This window comes from Pogona vitticeps, chromosome 3 (assembly GCF_051106095.1).
Source record: "Pogona vitticeps strain Pit_001003342236 chromosome 3, PviZW2.1, whole genome shotgun sequence".
NCBI lineage: Eukaryota > Metazoa > Chordata > Lepidosauria > Squamata > Agamidae > Pogona > Pogona vitticeps.
Genome location: NC_135785.1, coordinates 102180055 through 102198808, shown reverse-complemented (window position 1 = coordinate 102198808; position 18754 = coordinate 102180055). Strand labels below are relative to the sequence as shown.

Sequence of the window (18754 nt, the reverse complement as noted above, 5' to 3'; positions counted from 1 at the left end):
CACAACAAAGAGCTCTCAAACTAAACATCTTGATAGAGTAGGTGACATCAGGGAGCGGAAATTCCCCCCTCTTTTAACTGTAAACAGTAGTTGAACCAAACAAGCAGCATGTGTTGCTTGTTTTTCTCCAGCCTTGCTTCTGATAGTTGGCAGATCATCGGATCTGGAGTCTGAACATAAGTTACATTGGTACTTAGGTCAAGTAAGATCTACAGTGTAGCCTCAGTTTCCCCCTTTCATGGTACTAAGTTTGTACCTCCTTTCGATTTTTGGACCTTGGTAAAGTGCTAAGCTTACAATACTTCTTGTGAGTCTTCAGAACCCAAGGACATGCTAATTGCCAGAAAATAAATATCAATTATAAAGATACACAATTGAATCATGAGGTCTACCTAGAAATTCTGGTAAATCTAGAACCCAAGATATAACTTCTTTCCTCCACTTTGAGCAATACAATTGGCAGAAACTGCAAAGCAACCAGTATAATATAGTTTCTTTGCTTTCAGCTTACAGTATATTTAATTTTGTCCTTAAACACAACAAGTTTGTCTCTTTCAGTGCTCTGAGAGTACTCGATTGAATTATTTTGTAGTACAATTTGGTATTTATTTGCACATTTGTTGTCAATGTGAATGATTACATACCACTGGCTTCAAATAGCTTAGCATTTGAAGATATATGAGCAGTAATGGTTTGGTGAGGTAATTAAAGACAAAGAAAATTGGGAAACATTCTGTTTACTCAAAGAATATATTAAGATAAGCAAGCAATGGTAATGATCCTCAGCAAGGAAAACATTATATAGACATCAGAACTTGCTAAACCCACATTTAAAAAATATATATATTCACATGGCAAAAAGCTCAAGTGCTGCTATCAATTCTGAACACATTTGGATTTTCTCTATATGTAATACTTATGGTGAGTAGCCACTGCTGGATTTATTCTGGCTATATGGTGGGATCCAGTGGTGCCAGTGCGGTGACCTTCCCTTCCCCCTGCAGTCTGCCCCCTACATGTATTCTGAAAACCTGCTTTGAAGGGTTGGGAAAATCCCTTAGAGCCAGTTTTTGGGCAGTTCTGAGGGCTGTGGCACGTAGGGGAGTTGTACTTTGCTGATTGGATTTAGGGCTGTTTGGGCAGAGAGTGTTATGCTGCTATACTGCTGCTTTTGTTCTGTATGTCATTGGCCATGCCTTCTAGATAGCTCTGTGTTTACACATGGACTAGCACAGCAAATCCAGTGTCATGCAGAATTTAAGGGGTGTAATAAGGATAATTTCTGTCTCACTGAAAAGTGGCTTGGAATGTTTAGACCATTTATTTGGAAGACTGGATATGCAATTTTGTAACAGTTGGGCTTTCCAAATGAGGGCAGTTCTACTGCTGTTGATCATCATGCTTTCTAGTCAATGTATCACATAGAAGGTCCAGATCGAGGGATGTAAGCCCTCATGCATGAGAATGAGAAACCACATTTTCCCCCTCCTTATCTTGTGAAATGATGAGATACTTTATGCCCATTTTGATGAGAGTTATATTGCACTTTGAGAACATTGTACATTTGTGAAAAATTATAACTGCTGCCATGCTCACGGACTTTTAAAAATTAAATACGGTTGACGGGTTGTCTCTGGGTGATTTTTTAAAAACCATTTAGTCAGTCTTTCTGTGTCTGCTATGTGTGTGAGTGTCTGTATGCACATGTGCATGTACATTGCTTAAGACAGACAAAATATACCAGTTTCTTTGCAGAGATGCTTTGTGCAAATTGTGAAAACCTGAATTGAAAAGAAATAACCCTTGTCATTTCATTCTCGCACTACAGGTGAGGAATATTTTTTGGTCAGTTTTTTCTTGGCAAAGTGTCTCAACAAAGCATAACATAGCTTAGTTCTGAAAAGTGATCAGCAGAAATGCAAAACCTATATGCATGATTGTACAGATGACCATTTGAAGGTTCCACGATTGCAGCTAAGTGGTCTATTTGTAAATAGTACTTTTGCTTGTAGCAGAACCTCAGTCCTGGTTGCTGATATGTTAGGTGGCCACTTAGGAACAATAGTTTCTGCTTGAGTGGTTGTAAATTACAGTTCTAATTGTGTGCTGCAGGTGGTATGGTGGTACAAAAACAGCTGGCTTTCTTTATGAGGTGTCTTCAATGGCCTATTATTGTTCCTATCATTGTTCTATTCCTCCCAAGCATAACCGTGGTAGCACAAAAATATTTAAAATGTATATAAATTCAATAAAAATTAAGTACCAATATCGGAAGACACACACAACCTTAAAGCTATAAAGTCCCAGGTTTTATCTCCAAAAACATGGTGAACAAATGTATACAAGCTTTCTTTTTGTCCAGAACTCAATAATAAAGGGAACAGCTAAACCTCCTGAAGGAGGGAATTACATAGTAAGAGTGATGCTATTGAGAAGCCCCTTTTAGTCAATGTAGTATGGGCTATACCTACTGCTAAACTGTGCCTCCCATTTAGAAGTTTACAGAAGAACCACCGCTTTGAATATGACCCCATCTCTTTCTAAAACCAGTCAGACATAAACCTGGTTTACTTTAATGAAAATATTATCATTGTATCCAAAATAATGTAACATTTTACATGGAAGACGTGACACTTGGTTTGCTTTTAGGATGAAAGATGGTGATTGTAGTGAAATGTCTTGGAAGATTCTATACCATAAGTCTAAATCATGAATCTATCATCTGAATAATCAATATATTCCAGCAAGAGTAAATATTGGATATTCTGGAAAAGATTATAGTATGTTGCCATACACTCCATTTTAATGCTATGGATTTGTAACTATGTACCTATTTCTAAACTTGGAGTAGTTTTTGTGTAAAATAAAATATGAAAGCTCTTAGGATGGTGATGTCTCTGAGTTCAATCCACTGTGCTGATGGCACACTCTATGATCCTGTAGAGTCTTCTGTCAATTGTAGAAGCCATTATTTCATTGACAGCCCCCGCCACATCTTATATTGCCTCTAATGCTGCTGTTCTTCCTTTGTCCAGTAAGAGCATGTCACAGTTGTGGTGTGAATGTGAATAACTGAAAATTGCTCCTTATCCATTCCACTGAGGGACACGGCTATTGAACCAAAGAAGATTTGTGATTGTGATGATTTTATATTTGTTAAAGGTTTTAATATTTTCATTTTCATTTGTGTTTTCTATTTTATGAGATTGTAACCTGCCCAGAGTGGTGCTGCAACATTAATGGGGGTGGGATACAAATTGAATAAATTAAAAAATATATATAAAATAAATTTTAGAAAATTGCCATGTAGGCTTATAACCATGGTGACTGGATATCTGGTTGCTAAATATGGGGATGTTTTGCTTGAGACATTTAAAGCTCTAAGGATTTGTTCAATTCAAAACTGTATTTTCATTTCAAACAATGTGTAATTTATAAACATACGTTATGAGCGGGACCTGGAACAAAGGTTTGTCGAGGTATGGCATATTCCAAGTCAGTGTTCTAGCCATACAGTGTCTTCAAAAATATTCTGTAGCATTTTGTCCACTCTTGGTTCAGTCTCCTCAACAGAATATTCTACAGACAGTGAGCATCTGGCTGCTTTTATCTCACCTCCTGCACCTGCATTTTAGTTGCTTAACGTGTTTTACAAGTTTACAGACTGTAGGATTCAAGGTTGCCATGTCCTCATCCTGGTCCTGACTCTGATGGGAGTTTCAGGCAACTGCTGTCTTTCTCTAGGTACAGACAGGGAGATGAATCCCAGGATGAGTGGTACTGGATGAGGAGAATCTTTATACAGTATTTGTATAGAAGCTGATTTTAAAAGCCTGGGAACATGTCTCTTTCTATTCTCAGCTGGCACTAAGGGGTCACCAGCTCAGTATGGAGATATTTATATCTGTAGTGGGCATTTGCAGTGTTGGCATACCAGAAAGTCAGGAGTGAGGGGAGGCAACTGGAGAGAGATCGGGCAGAAACATGCACATGGATTCATCCTGCCATTTGCAGTAATGCAAGGAATGAAGCACCAGTGTTGCCACATACAAGCTTTCTTGTTGCCCTGGGGGGAGGGGGAGAGGAAATCCCTGTGCACTGGTGGAGAATCTTGTACAAGCCCCAGTAGCAACGTAGGGACTTGGAAATCTCCCCACATGCCAGGTGTGCTCTGGGAAAGCCTGTATAGGTTGTGAGTCCTACCAGGAACAATAGCAATTGCTCCCTGCCCTGAATTTGGCCCACATAGTTGGATGAACCAGTTGCCTGTTTCCATATCAGCCAGTCAAGAAGCAGTGCTGTGACCCTGCAATCTCAGAGAATGCGTTGCTGTTGACCTGGCAGCGCTAGGGGAGGTCCTGGGCACAGACTGATATTTCCCCTGTGTATTGCAGTGGCCACATTTTGGCTGTGGTCCTGCTGGCTCATGCCAGCTGAGTTTACTGTTACAGAAAGAATCATATGTAGGTAAGTTCTGAGCAGAAATAGATGGACATTGTCCTTATTAGATACTGCGTCCTTGAACATGTTTAATGGATTAGCAACAGCAATGGAAGAAGGTGGAGGAATGAAAAGCTATTATACTCAATCTGGATGATTTATTGCTTGGAAAGTGGTGCAATTATTGCAGCGTGGAGAATTAAATGGGTGTGTTGAATGGAAATAGTTCTTTAGGGATTCCCCATCTTCTGTGGAGTTTGGCCTATGTCTATTTGATTTTTATGGTAATTAATTTCCTGAAATAGTTTCCCTTCATGTAGTTAAATATGGAACACTGAAATCTAGCATAAGAGCTGTGGTGGCCCTTTTGTGCTAAATGTCAAAGGGCTGTTGCACCCTTAGGTGGCCTGGATTTGGTTTCAGTTGGCTTGCTGCTAAACATCCTGGAAAGTGTCTGTAATCTAATTAAATTAGATATTTCAGGAACGTCCTGTTGCAGTCTTAAAATATTTATGGTAGAGAGCCATGTTTTGTTATGCAGTTTTGAATTTCTGGTAAAATTGTTTTTGCTACACAGCAGAAATGCAGAGTCTCACAGAGGAGAATAGTTACAAATTCCTCAGGGTCCACCCCTTTCTCGTTAACTGGCACTTACGGTCTTAATAACTCACTCTCAGATATTTGCAGGATTTTTTTTTAAAAAAAACAATCTTTACTTATACTGTAGTTACTTGAAGTTGCAGACTTGTGTATGCTGGTTTCTTTACTGCACATACGTATATTTAACAACCAACTGAACAATTCAACAGCAAACTTACAATTGCTTTCTACAGAGGAAGGAGAGGGAAAGGAAGACTTAGCAGAGAGGTGGGGTTCTCTCTGAATTCAAAGACTGGAAGGAAAGCTTGGTTAGTGCTGGATAGACAGACAATCTCCCCAGCCCAGAAAAATCCCTTCCAGTCCCACAAACTACAGATAGCATGTGAGGTTGCAAACAAAACTTCAACATGATCTTGGTGATAATTTCAATAAAGTAATACAGGCTGCTTGGTTGTGCATCCTGATCCTTCTCATGTTTTCATGAAACAGAAACTTACTAAGTATCTTTAGAATGGTACTGGATATTATACTCAACAGGAAATAAAGGATGTGCAAGTGATATAACAAATCTACTGTCCATTGCATCTCTGTGAAATTTACTGCTCTAGCTTGGCGTCCTTTCAATCTACCACTGCTAGGAACTGTTTGCTGCCCTTTGATGAAGAATCTGGTATCACAGGAGCATTCCATCTGTAGTGATGCAACAGACCTGGCTGTCATCAGAGGAAACTGCCCATTGTGTGTGCACACACTCATCCGTGCTGAGTGGATGCTCACAGTTTCCTATGTTTCTTTCCGATTGGAAGACATGTTCAGAACACTTTCTCATCAAGAAGCACTGGCAATGGGCACCTATGAGGACATGTATGCTTCACTTTAAGCAGGAAGGTATTTGCATAAAAGTATGCCTCAGCTATCAGAGAATTTAAAGGAGCATTGCCATAATATTGGCCTTTGCACGATCTAAGTATTTTGAATTATATTATATTCCTCTCTCATACAACTCAGTGGAAATTAAATTTTGAGTAGGTCGTGCCCTTAGCTTATTCATCCCCTACCACCACCTTTAAAGCATTTTGAGTGACTGGGGAATTGAACAGTATTCTTTTATTACTGGAGCTTCTTTAATTCTAGGGAAAAGAGGGACAGTCAAAGGAAGTATTTAGAATTAATTCTAATTCCTATAAGCCAGAGAATGGGAGAAAATGTTTGTTGTATACATTTCCATTTAAAAGCTGCTTTAAATGGAAATGCTCTGAGCAAGATCCCAGCAAAACAAAAGCTTTGGTGCCACACTTGAAAATTTGAAGCACCTTTCAAAAAGTTTTAATTTTGTAAAACAATTAATAGGATAGTGGTCCTCAGGGGTGCCCATCCAGTCAAAATGTTTCTGATCAGTTTCAGCCCTGGCTGATACTCCCTCTTCTTTGGAAACCCTCTCTCTGACTTTAAATTTAATTGAAAAGCCCTGATCCATCATCTGATTTATTTCAGTAGTGTAACCATGCCTTGTATTGCTCTGGAAGATACAATATTATTTCCTTTGATTCCATGACCACTGTTTTGTGAAAAGAATTGTTTGTATATAATTGCTTTCAAATATTTAAGGAAAATGATGTTATTTAAACTGTCGGGATTTTCACAAGTTTGTGACACATATATGCACAGAGATTCCCCCCCCCCCCCATCTGATCCTTCCTCTCCTCCTTTGTCAGCATTGGCTTTCAAGTGGAAGATATAATGCCTGTGACATTTTTTTTGGCTACTGATTTTCAGAAAATGCTATTAATTGATTTTCTTAGCTAGACTCTTTTTCCAGCTGCATAACAACTTCTTTTTAGGAACAAAATTCCAAGCATACATTAAAGTCAGTGTGAGCACGTTTTATGTGCTAATGTTCAGAATGGCCACATGCGGTATCAACTCTGTAATTTTCATCATAGGTCAAATACATAAGCACTCCTGCACACTCTTTTAGAAGGGCACGTTCCCAATCTGAGAATTAGCGATGTCAATCTAAAGCTGTCTCACTTCTATGAAGAAAGCATCCAAAACTGAAATGAAACTCTTGTGAGTGGTGTATTCCTGCGAGCGGTGTAATGTCAGAGCAGTGAACTCACATGAGATTGTGGCTCTTCTTCCCTGAACTGGAAAATTGGAAGTTGTAATTTTCCAGTTCACAGAATGGAGGGTGAGATTTGAGGGACTGGGCTGCACTGATGTTACACTGCTGACGTAGACTGGTCCACTCCTGTAAAGGATAGAAACAAAGCTTGGAAAAGGTACTTTTTAGACTGCTACTCTCAAACTTCTCTAAGCTCTGATTTTTTTAATGGAATTCTGTCTGACTGATTGTAGAAATCAACTCTGGAGAAAGCTTTCTTTCAGAATATATTTTGTAACCGTACAGATAAACAAAAAGAGAACAGCAATATTGATATTTTAACAACTAGGCTGCTACCTCCAGCCTAGTTTAAAATATTATATATATATATATAAGCCTCCTTTAAAATATATATATAAGCCTCCTTTAAAATATTTAATATATTTTAATATATTTAATATATATTTTAATATATTTAATATATATATTTTCAAAGTCAGCGAACAATATCCTCTTGAGAATTTCTCCACACACACAATTGCATAAGTGGTTGACTCTCCTTTGCATGACTGATAACACATCTTATTTCAGATCCTATACGTGACAGGTTACTGAAATGTTCTAGCCAATGTGTTCATATTTCTCATTATTTTTAAAAACTGAAACAAAACTCTGTATGTTCTGTGTAAAAAGTTGTTAAACAGTGCTTTTTAATCAATTAATTGATTATTTTAACACATTTTAAATAATGCATAACTGCTCCCCAAAACCCCGATCCAGTTTTTGTCAACAGTGAGTAAATATTACTCTACACTTTCCCCTCAAAAACTAAGGATGCTATCAGTTATTATTTTGCTTTTTTAAGGGAATTCATTCCAGGTAACATTAACAGCTGCAATGCACTGCATCCAAACTATGTTTATTACGTGTTGTCAACTTGCTTCTCACCTACAGTACGCCAATACGGTGTTCAAGATATGTGAGGTGTTTAAGGAGTAGTTTACCTCTACCACTCCACAGCATATTCCCTTGGCTGTGTAGGGATTTGAGCCCAGGTATCCTGAGCTCCAGTCCAATACAGTGGTGCCTCGTATTGTGAGCGCTCTGTTTGACGACGAAATCGCTTTACGTCAATGTTTTTGCAATCACAAAAGCAATTGCAAAACGATGTTCCCTATGGGGGAATTTCGCTTTGTGATGATCGGTCCCGTGTTTCGGTAACCGATCACCGCAAAGCAATGATTTTCGCACAGCTGATCGGCAGTTTCAAAATGGCTGCCAGGTAAAAAAAATGGCCACCTGCTGTTTTCTGGCATGGATTCCTTGCTGCATGGGCAGTGAAAATGGCCGCGCTATGGAGGATCTTCACTGGATGGTGAGTTTGAAGCCCCTAGGAACACATTAATCATGTTTTAATGCGTTTCTATGGACTTTTTAAAATCGCATGACGACGTTTTCGTTTTACAGCGATTTTCACGGAACGAATTAACGTCGTCACTATACGGGCTGAAACTTCTAGGCTCTAGGTCCTAACGAGCACAGCATGCTGTTGCCAGTAGCAATTATCTGAAACCCAACTACTGATATATTATTCTTGTTCTTCTAGGATACAGGGGTTTGTGGATCATGGTTTCTTCATAAGATGTGAAATAGCTTGTCATTAATCATTCATATTTCATCTTTCCTGCCGGTCCCTGAAGAGAAACACTCTCCTGGTATCATCAAGGGAGACACGTAACACACTGCTTGCAGTCAGTTTCTTGTTATGTGCCGAGCTACAGAATGACACACAAAATATGTTAGAGCCCATTAATGTGTGATGGTGGTGTTAATGTCTTTTAAAGATTTCACATGCAGCTCGAGGGGGGGGGGAAATGTTTCAAAACATAACAGGCACAATTAGTGAAAAGTGTTAGGAATGTAAAAAAGTTAGACCCAGGAAAGTGCAAACAAATCAATAATGTCTGCAAAAAGTGACTCTGTGAGAAGACCAGGAAGAGATCGGAGCTGTCAGAGTGAAGTTGGAAGAAAAGTACAGGGGTTAGAGGATTGTCAAAGAGGCAGAACCTTTGTATTAATTACTGTATATTTCTGGGGGAGGGGAGGGTGTTAATTGTTTTAAAGAAAATAAAACCTTTTTTTTCATTCAGTGCAGTCTGACTTTGGTACAGTGGTCCAAAGTGTATATTGTGACCATTAGCTTCCAATTTTATCCTCATTGGTCCAAGTATACAATATAGACTCTAGAAACATTGTTTCCTGAAGGATTTCTCCCCAGATGAAATAAATAATAAAAAGGAAGAGTTTTTCTAGTAGGAAAAGGGAAATAAGGTAAATTGAAAGGAACTGTTAACTAAAGACACACACTCTGAAAAGAAATTGGGAGATGGTTTGCTTTTGTGAAATTGGTTTAAAGTACAGTAGAGATGGGGGTATACGAATACCCCTGCACAGCTGGAATTAATGAGGATCTGGCCCTTGGAGCTGGACCGTCCACTCACACGTCCGGTCACTCCCGGAACGTCACTCTCTTTCTGCTCATCTAGCTAACTCCAGGCAGGGGGAGGGAGGACAAGCCTCCCTGCACACGAGGCTACCACCACCGGCGGATACGTGAGTGGACGGTTCGGCCCCTCATTAAGTCCAGCTATGCAGGGATATTCATATTTGTATACCAATGCCCCTGTCTCTAGTTTAAAGTCATGTGGTTCGTAGCGACAAGGTCTTTGGATTGGTGTGTGCATCTGCTTGGGAGAATGTTTAATCTGGTTTGAAACTGTTGCCTATTGGTCAAAGGCTTTTAGAATGGTTGCTTGTAAGGTTTTGTCCTGCACTGGCCTGCCCTGCCCCTGGCTGCCTCTCTCAGCTACTCTACTGCCACCACTATAAAGGTAAAGGTAAAGGTTCCCCTTGACAATTTTTTTTTTGTCCAGTCGTGTCCGACTCTAGGGGGCGGCGCTCATCCCGCTCTTCAAGCCATAGAGCCAGCGTTTTGTCCGAAGACAATCTTTCCGTGGTCACATGGCCAGTGTGATTTAGACACGGAACGCTGTTTACCTTCCCACCGAGGTGGTCCCTAATTATCTACTCGCATTTGCATGCTTTCGAACCGCTAGGTTGGCGGGAGCTGGGACAGGCGACGGGTGCTCATTCCGTTGCGTGGATTCGATCTTACGACTGCCGGATCTTCTGACCCTGCAGCAGGCTTCTGCGGTTTAGCCCACAGCGCCACCACGTCCCTACAGCGCCACCACGTCCCTACAGCGCCACCACGGTTATTTTATTTCTTGTAATCTGGCATAGCAGTAGTATGATATATAGAAGGGAAAAAACAGCCCAACGTACACACATGGAGACAGAGAGAAAGGAGAATGGAGTAAGTGAGGGATCTGGCAGCCCGGCTTGTGTATGCTGCTTTGAGTCAGCTGGCTGGATATCTCAGTGGTTTAGGTATCTGGCTGCAGAGCCAGAGATTGGGAATGTGATTCTCCAATGTACTTCCTGTGAGTAGAGTGAGTCTGTGTCCCCTTGGGCAAGCTGCACAGCCCCAGGACACCCCAAGAAAAAGGGAAGGGTAAACTACTCCTGAGTATTCTCTCACTTGGAAAACCCTGAAAAAGGTTGCTATGTCAGAACTGACTTGACTGCACATTATGCTGCTGATGCTTTGAGTCTCTTCGCTGGAAGCAAAGTGAAGTAGAAGTAAAATACAAATAAAGTGAATAAATAATAAGAAATGTCTAAGATGCCTATTAACAAAGGACTCATGTTGCTCTGTATACAGTATGAAGTGTGTTTGTGTGTGTTTTCAGTATAAAACTACCACTTTGTCTTGCTGTATTGCTCTAGAGTTACCATGGCTTCTTGATTTTTTTAAATTAATTCAGGTATGCTATATGTGTCAGAAGGCACAGTGATCTAAAGTTAAGCTCCTTACCTTAGGCAAATCACACCGATACAACTGGAGGCATAATGATACTCTTCGCTAGCTTGGAAAATTAGTGTCGTCCACTTGGACTAACAATAAATGCCAATAAGATAAAGTATTATGAGATAATAGGTAAAGATAAATATAGGAGCAGTGGAGTGGCAGAACAAGCACAGTCTGATATGTGCAGAGTAAGATTGATCTACCCTGCTGATTCCATCAAGGACAAAGTATGTGGGAAAGTGTCTTTTTCTGAATGAGAGGCAAGAACATAGCATTATAAACAGGTAAAGCATTATGTTTAACAGTAATTCAGATGTTAATCAGACCATTGTACACAATTTAATTTGTAAAATCGAAGTAAATGCATTAAATGAAACAATCTAAAATTAGATGATTTGAAAGATGTCAAGAGTAAACTAAATCAATTTGTTTTAAAAAAATGGAGGAAAGAAGTTAAGAGGTATTAAGAGGGTATGGGTGTGGGCAGAGATGGTTCTGAAGGGAGTTGAAGAACAACAGACCGAGGTAGGTACAGGATTTTCTCTCCCAAACATTTGGATTTTGCTCTGAATGGAGAGAGGAAGTTTGGGATTAGAGAGGTCACCTCCTGTTATGAGGAGATTCAAATCTGAGCTATGCTCTGGCAATCTCCTGTGATTTCCCATAAGAGTTTACTGTATTATTGTTATTGAAAAAAACATTTAGTGCTTCCCTGACATATATGACATTTCCTTGTTTTGAAAGATGTGCTTTGACTTGTACTTGATAATTATATTTACGTGCCCCTCTTGGGGTGCCGGCAGTCAAGGTCCCCATCAGTATCTCCATAGGTTCCAGCTCAGCTTCTTGGCTCAGAACAACGTTTATTACTGACACAACATTCCTTCCCCCAAGAGTTTCAGAGGGCTGAAATTATACGTAATCTCTAAACATTTGATAACTTGGGGACCTAATGAACTTCACTGGAGTTCCTCAGAGTCCGGGTTTTGGAAAGCAAGAAGGAGAGGAGAGCATAGGTCCAGGACACACCCCTTTTAGGGAAGGCTTATATAGATGAGGGACGTGGTGGCGCTGTGGGCTAAACCGCAGAAGCCTGTGCTGCAGGGTCAGAAGACCAAGCAGTCGTAAGATCGAATCCACGTGATGGAGTGAGCGCCCGTCGCTTGTCCCAGCTCCCGTCAACCTAGCGGTTCGAAAGCATGCAAATGCGAGTAGATAAATAGGGACCACCTCAGTGGAAAGGTAACAGTGTTCCGTGTCTAAGTCGCACTGGCCATGTGACCACGGAAGATTGTCTTCGGACAAAACGCTGGCTCTATGGCTTGTAAACTGGGATGAGCACCACCCCCTAGAGTCGAACACGACTGGACAAAAATTGCCAAGGGGAACCTTTACCTTTATCTTTTATATAGATGAGCAAAAGAAGTCAGGTCCTGCAGCTCATCTCTACGTGTGCTCGTTGTCACTTGCCTCTACAGGGCTATGGTGGTATCCAGGCTAACATAGCCTTGTCCAAGGTGTCTGACTCCTGTTACAAGCAAACAAATCCGACAAGGATAGACACTTCCCAGCATTTCTCCTCCCTTGTATCCTCTCACACATCCTCTTCTTCAGAGATAAGCAAGGAACCTGTGCTTTCTATCTCTTGTTCTTTTATTCGCCTTGAGTCTGCTGCCTCCAGCTGTTCCTCACCAGGGATCTGTTTGTCCTTCAATTGTGTAGGCCTGATCCTGAGAAGACGTAACCTCTTCCCAGCTGCCTGATACATGTTTGCTGGGGCCGGATGACTTGCTTGGGGTGTATGCCTTTACTCCCCTCCCTTCACAATGTTCTAACTTATGTTTTAGCTAATTAAAAACATCTTCCCTTCCCCATCAAACCCATAACCACCATTCAAGAGCTTCTTCTTTTTCTTTCAAATATTACTCATATGTCTAATGCTTTTACTTTTGTATCTTAGTGCTTAGCATGTTAGTGGGAAATATAACTCATCCCCAAACAATAGCATCTCATTCATTATTATCTGCAAATGCTGTTTAAAAAAATAACTTCAGATGTTGGTTGAATGTGACATTGTTAATCAAACCAAAATGAGAAATGTCTCATTTTCAAGTAGTGCACTTCTATGAAGCAGACAGCACTAAAAACAGCAACAAAAAATGGTACTGTTATGCTTTAGATATCAAGTACCTGTAAACTGATAAAGACAGCAAAGGGTCTAATCCACGGAATTTGAATTCAGAAAACACTGGGCTGACAACATGAGTAAAATATTTTAGCCAGAAGAATTGATTCTTGTTGTTGCAATTATTTCAGTTAATATAGAAAACACATTGAAAAAGAAACAGAAGTTGTGAAAACATATCCTACCCCCCTGCACTGACTTCTGCTGTGCAATAATAACTTTTTCTTTTGACTCTTTCTGTTCAATCAGAGGTTTCAAATATAAAGTTCCAAATACATGTATTGCAATGAAGCCCACAGTGTGATTAGGCTTAGCCTTTGGAGTGTTGGTGAACCCCTTTGGATTGTGGCTTTCAGAATGAATGAGACTTAGCATGATTATGCAGATAAAGCCTGTTGATACCAGTCCACACTATATTGGGGAATACAGCCATGGCCAAAAATATTGGCACCCTTGCAATTCTGTCAGAAAATGCAACCCTTCTCTCAGAAAACTGTTGCAGTTGCAAATGTTGTGGTACTCAAGTGTTCATATCTTTGGTTTGCACTGGAACAACACAAAAAAACAGAGAAGAAAAGTCAAATCTGATACAATCTCACACAGAAACCCAAAAATGCACTGGCCAAAATTATTGGCACCCATAACTTAATATTTGGTAGCATCCCCTTTGGAAAAAATAACTGAAATCAATTGCTTCCTGTAACCATGAATGAGTTTCTTACATCTCTCTACTGGAATTTTGGACCACTCTTTTTTTTCTTTTCTTTTTTCTTTCTTTTCTTTTTTTTCTTTTTCTTTTTCTTTTTCTTTTTTTTTTTTTTTTTTTTTTTTTTTTTTTTGCAAACTGCTCCAGGGCCTTCAAATTTGAAGGATGCCTTCTCCCAACTGCTGTTTTGAGATCTCTCCTTAGGTGTTCTATATGTGATTCAGATATGGACTCATTGCAGGCCATTTCAGAACTCTCAAGCACTTTGTTTGTAAACATTTTTGAGTGCTTTTGAATTGAGTCATTGTCCTGCTGGAAGACCCATGACCTCTGGTGGAGATGCACTTTTCTGACACCGGCCACCAAAATTCTTTGGTAATAATCAGATTTCATGATACCCTTCCCACAGTCAAGGCATCCAGTGCCAGAAGCAGCAAAGCAACCCCAAAACATCTTTGAACCTCCACCATGTTTGACTGTAGGAAATGTGTTCTTTGAATGCCTCATTTTTCTGTAAACAGTGCCATGATGTCCCTTACGGAAAAGCTCTACTTTTGTCTCATCTGTCTACAGTACAGTGGTGCCTCGCAAAACAAATGCCTCGCAGGAAAAAAACACCTCGCAAGACAAATGGTTTGGGCAATGGGGTTGATGACTCACAAGACAAATGTTCCTATGGTCGTGGTTCACAAGAAGAATGTTTTCTGTTTTTTGTTCCTGCCTCATGTTTGCTGATTCTAAAATGTTTTTCTATGATGTTTAAAAAGTTAAGGTTTTTTGACTGAAATTTTTTCAGTCATCTGCACAATATGTATGGCTTTAAAGAGCACTTAATAAACCCTTTGTAAACCAAATTTGATTTTGTTCTGACTTTTTTTGCCCATAGGAACGCATTAATTAGATTTCAATGCATTCCTATGGGAAAATGCGTTTCGCAAGATGAATTTTTCACAAGACGACATTAACTGCGGAACAAATTAAATTCATCTTGCAAGGCACCACTGTACATTTTCTCAGAACAATTGTGGTTTTGTCACATAAGTTTTGGAATACTCCGGTCTTCATTTTTTATGCCTTTGTGACAGCAGTGATGTCCTCCTGGGTCTCCTCCCATAGTGTTCCTTTTCATTCACATGGCGGTGGATTATGCGAGCTGACACTGTTGTACCCTGTGCAGATCAGCTTGAATTAGTTGGGAAGTTAATTTGGGTTCTGTATCCACCATTCGAACAACCCTTCATTGTAATTTTTCAGTAATTTTACTCTTCTGTCCACGTCCAAGGAGGTTAGCTACAGTGCCAGGGGCTGTAAACTTCTTGATGATATTGCGCACAGTGGACAGAAGAACATTAAGATCTCTGGAGATGGACTTGTAGCCTTGAGACTGTCAAGGTTTTTCCACAATTTTTTCTCTCAAATCCACAGACAACTCTTTACACTTCCTTCTTTTCTCCATGCTCAGTGTCACACACAACACAAAGGTTGAGTCAATTTTTCTCCATCTTAATTGGTTGCAAGTGTGATTACTATATTGCTCACACCTCTTACTTGCGACAGTGTCTAAATGCAAATTAAAGGAACATCACATGCTTAAAAAGCTTCTTCTTTTTTTTCTTTTTTTTTTACAATTTAGACAGGGTGCCAATAATTTTGGCCAGTGCATTTTTGGGTTTCTGTGTGGGATTGTATCAGATTTGACTTCTCTGTTTTTTTTGTGTGTGTGTGTTGTTCCAACATAAACCAAAGAAATGAACATGTGAGTATCAAAAAATTTGCAACTGCAACAGTTTTTCAAGAGAAGGATTGCATTTTCTGACAGAATTGCAAGGGTGCCAATATTTTTGGTCAAGACTGTATCTATGGATGAATGGCAGTCATAGAAGTAACATCTTCAGTAGCAGCTTATATGCTATAGGTCTGAGGTAGGGAAGTTCCATAAAAGGCTTTGTAAAAGTTCTATTATCCAGGAAAATATGTCACTATTTATTTTGGAATTGAAAGTTTAGGTACAAGGACAAGATCTAGTGTTTTTACGTTGTTTCCATGACGCAAATAGCATACTGTTCCAAAATAGAGTCCATTGATTTAGATGTTCATAAAGTATGAATAGTCTTGCATATCTCATGAGGATTTGTTAGGGTTTCTTAGGGAGCTTTCCAAGGAACTTTTAAATATGAACCTCATACTGTAGCATTTCTTATATAATTCCATTTGCTCACTACTGGTTCTGTTTCCTTGCATTTTCAGAGTATTGTATAGCAAGATAGTGATTAAGTCTTCTCAGTGACTTAGGTGTCACTCTCAGAAGCAGCTTTTAGGTTGGCCTCCATGGGAGTCACAGTGAGTTGCCTTGAAATAATTCTGTGATGCCATGCTGCTGCTGTTGCACTTAATATAGCTCTAGGAAATGTGACCAAAAGCATGAATCCTCTATCACTCTGTTCACAGAGAATGTTAAGTGAAATGAAATTAACTTGGCAAAGCTCATTGACTGCATGCAGCTGAAGAAGTTCTCCATTTGCTTATTGAGGCAACGTTATGTCTAACACAAAACACACCGATCAGTATGTAAAGAACTGTAAGACCAGAAGTTTTGGGGTTTAGACTGTGTCCTGTGACAGATGTCATTTTGGATTCCGCACTGTCATCAAATAGGGTCAAGAGCAATGGGATGGCAGCAAATGATCAATTATTTAACAGAATAATTTACTGCCAGTATCCTGTACCATTTCTATGTTTTATTTCATAATATCTTGGGCCATCTCTGTATGATGGTTTTCAACTGTATGTTGGTCATCTATTAAAAAAATTCCACTGGGCTGTCATAAGTCCTTATCACAAATCTAAGGAATTCTTTGGATCTTGGCCATTACCTTTGCTGTCCTTTTGCTCAAGGCTGTACTATCTTGAAAAGACTCAAAGTATGTTTTATTGTTTCTATTTGGCAGATATTCGTGGTCTGCAAGGATTTCTGGACCAGGCTTCAAAGCTAGGACTTGATGTATCTTTACAAAAAGTGGACAGAAACATCAGCAGGGTTTTTGCCAGCCTTTTTACAACCATGAAAACAGAAGAGCTGAATCGCTACCGAGATACATTACGAAGGGCAATCTTACTTCTCAGTCCAAGGGGAGCGCAAACTTTTATCAATGAGGTTAGTACCTTTTTTCCTGGAATCTTATGTGGAAAGATCTTTGCTCAAAGCAAGTTAAATGGTGCTGCTGGAGCGCTGAAAGCTTTTAGTTTCTAATTGCACTTCTAGTAACATATTGATAAAATTTAGTGAATCAGTCCACAAATGTGTTTTTAAAAAAGGTGCAGTCTTGTGACTTTTTTGAGAAATACCGATACGTATGGACATGGGAGATCATAACTTCTTTGGCAATGCTTCTTTGGAGTTTTCTGTACTTGCCTTGGCTGTGACTGCCTCAATAGCTTCAATAGACTGCTAGAGTTGTGCAGGTCTTATTGCATAAATGAGCCAGCATCTGTGTTTTCGGTCTTCTGAATCCTGCAACTGTCTTGTAAGTAGGTTTGTAGATTAGTCATTGTTGCTTTAGGATTAGGTGAGTGAAGAATAATTTGAATGTGTAGAATGGACATAGAAAAGGGGACAGAGGTAGAGGCCTAAGTAGAAATGTTGTTACCCAGGGCAAACACCACAAAATGTGCCTTCAAATGAACTAAATAGTTTATTATGATATGAAAACAATACAATAACTACAAGATTAATCACAGCACTCAACACCTTGCATCTTCCTTTCCTCCACAGGGGATCAAATATAGATGAAAACAAAGTAAAAAGTAAAAACAAAAACATGGTGACGCCTTAAAGACTAACTTTTTTTAAAAAATGTGAGCTTTCGTGGACAAGTCCACTTCATCAGACGATTGTGAGGATCAATTGTGATCTCAAAACTACAAAAACAAAGAAACAAAAGACCCTCCAAAGTGTCTAACATCTATCTCTATATAGGTCGTCTCTGTCTCCATCTCTGTCTATATAAATTAAAAAGCTAGCTTTCTGTACTGTTGAGTCCAGAGATCTTGTCTAATGAGACCTGGGTAGATCTGCCCCCCAACAGGAGGCAACCTCCTCCAGGTCAGAGGCCTGGCATACTCGCGGCATTTTCTTTCCTCTCTGCCAGTGACTTAATCTACTGACCTCATGACCTTCTGTGACCCTGAGTTCTAGTCTACTGCTTTCATTTCCTATGGCAATAGACCAGGTTGCTGAGCCAGCCTCAGACAGAGTGCACACTTTAAATTTCGACCCAAGGGGCAAAGCCCTGGTTGAGCAGACTTAATCATAACCCGGGACATAGGCAAAACATTTTTTTGCCTTTATATGCAGTTATACTTATTATATGTGATGTAGCTTACCTGATCATTTAATATTGGGCAACCTGTGGTTCTCCAGCTGTTGGTGTACTCTAATTCCCATCAGCCTTAGAGAAACTGGCTAATAGTGAGACTTAATGGGAATGGTAGTTCAAACAAAGCATTCTCCACCATGATCTAAAACAAATGCTTTCCTTTTTTTTGTAGTAGGGATGCCTTATAAATTTACCAATCTAGCAACCTCACCCCCCCAGCTCCACTAAGATACATTTTTTTACAACAACCCACTTAACACAATCCTACTTTTGTTATGGGAGTAATGTGCTTATTAACCTATAGTAGGAAGTATTTGTTGCCATTTTTCTTTGATACTTGAAAAAGTATCATGATTACAGTTCGGGTATTACTGTTGGGCAACAGTCTGATTAGCACTATATTGTGGGATAA

The 18754-nt window shown here is 39.6% G+C and overlaps 1 protein-coding gene across 15 annotated transcripts in view; it reads left to right on the top strand.

Moving 5' to 3' along the window:
• Window positions 1–18754, top strand: part of GRID1 (glutamate ionotropic receptor delta type subunit 1) — a 911822-nt gene that overhangs the window by 492669 nt on the left and 400399 nt on the right. For all 15 annotated transcript variants that reach the window (XM_072995117.2, XM_072995121.2, XM_078390967.1 and 12 more), the window contains exon 4: window positions 16915–17120. In XM_072995117.2, the coding sequence (XP_072851218.1) occupies window positions 16915–17120 (206 nt within the window). The remainder of the gene's footprint in view (window positions 1–16914; window positions 17121–18754) is intronic.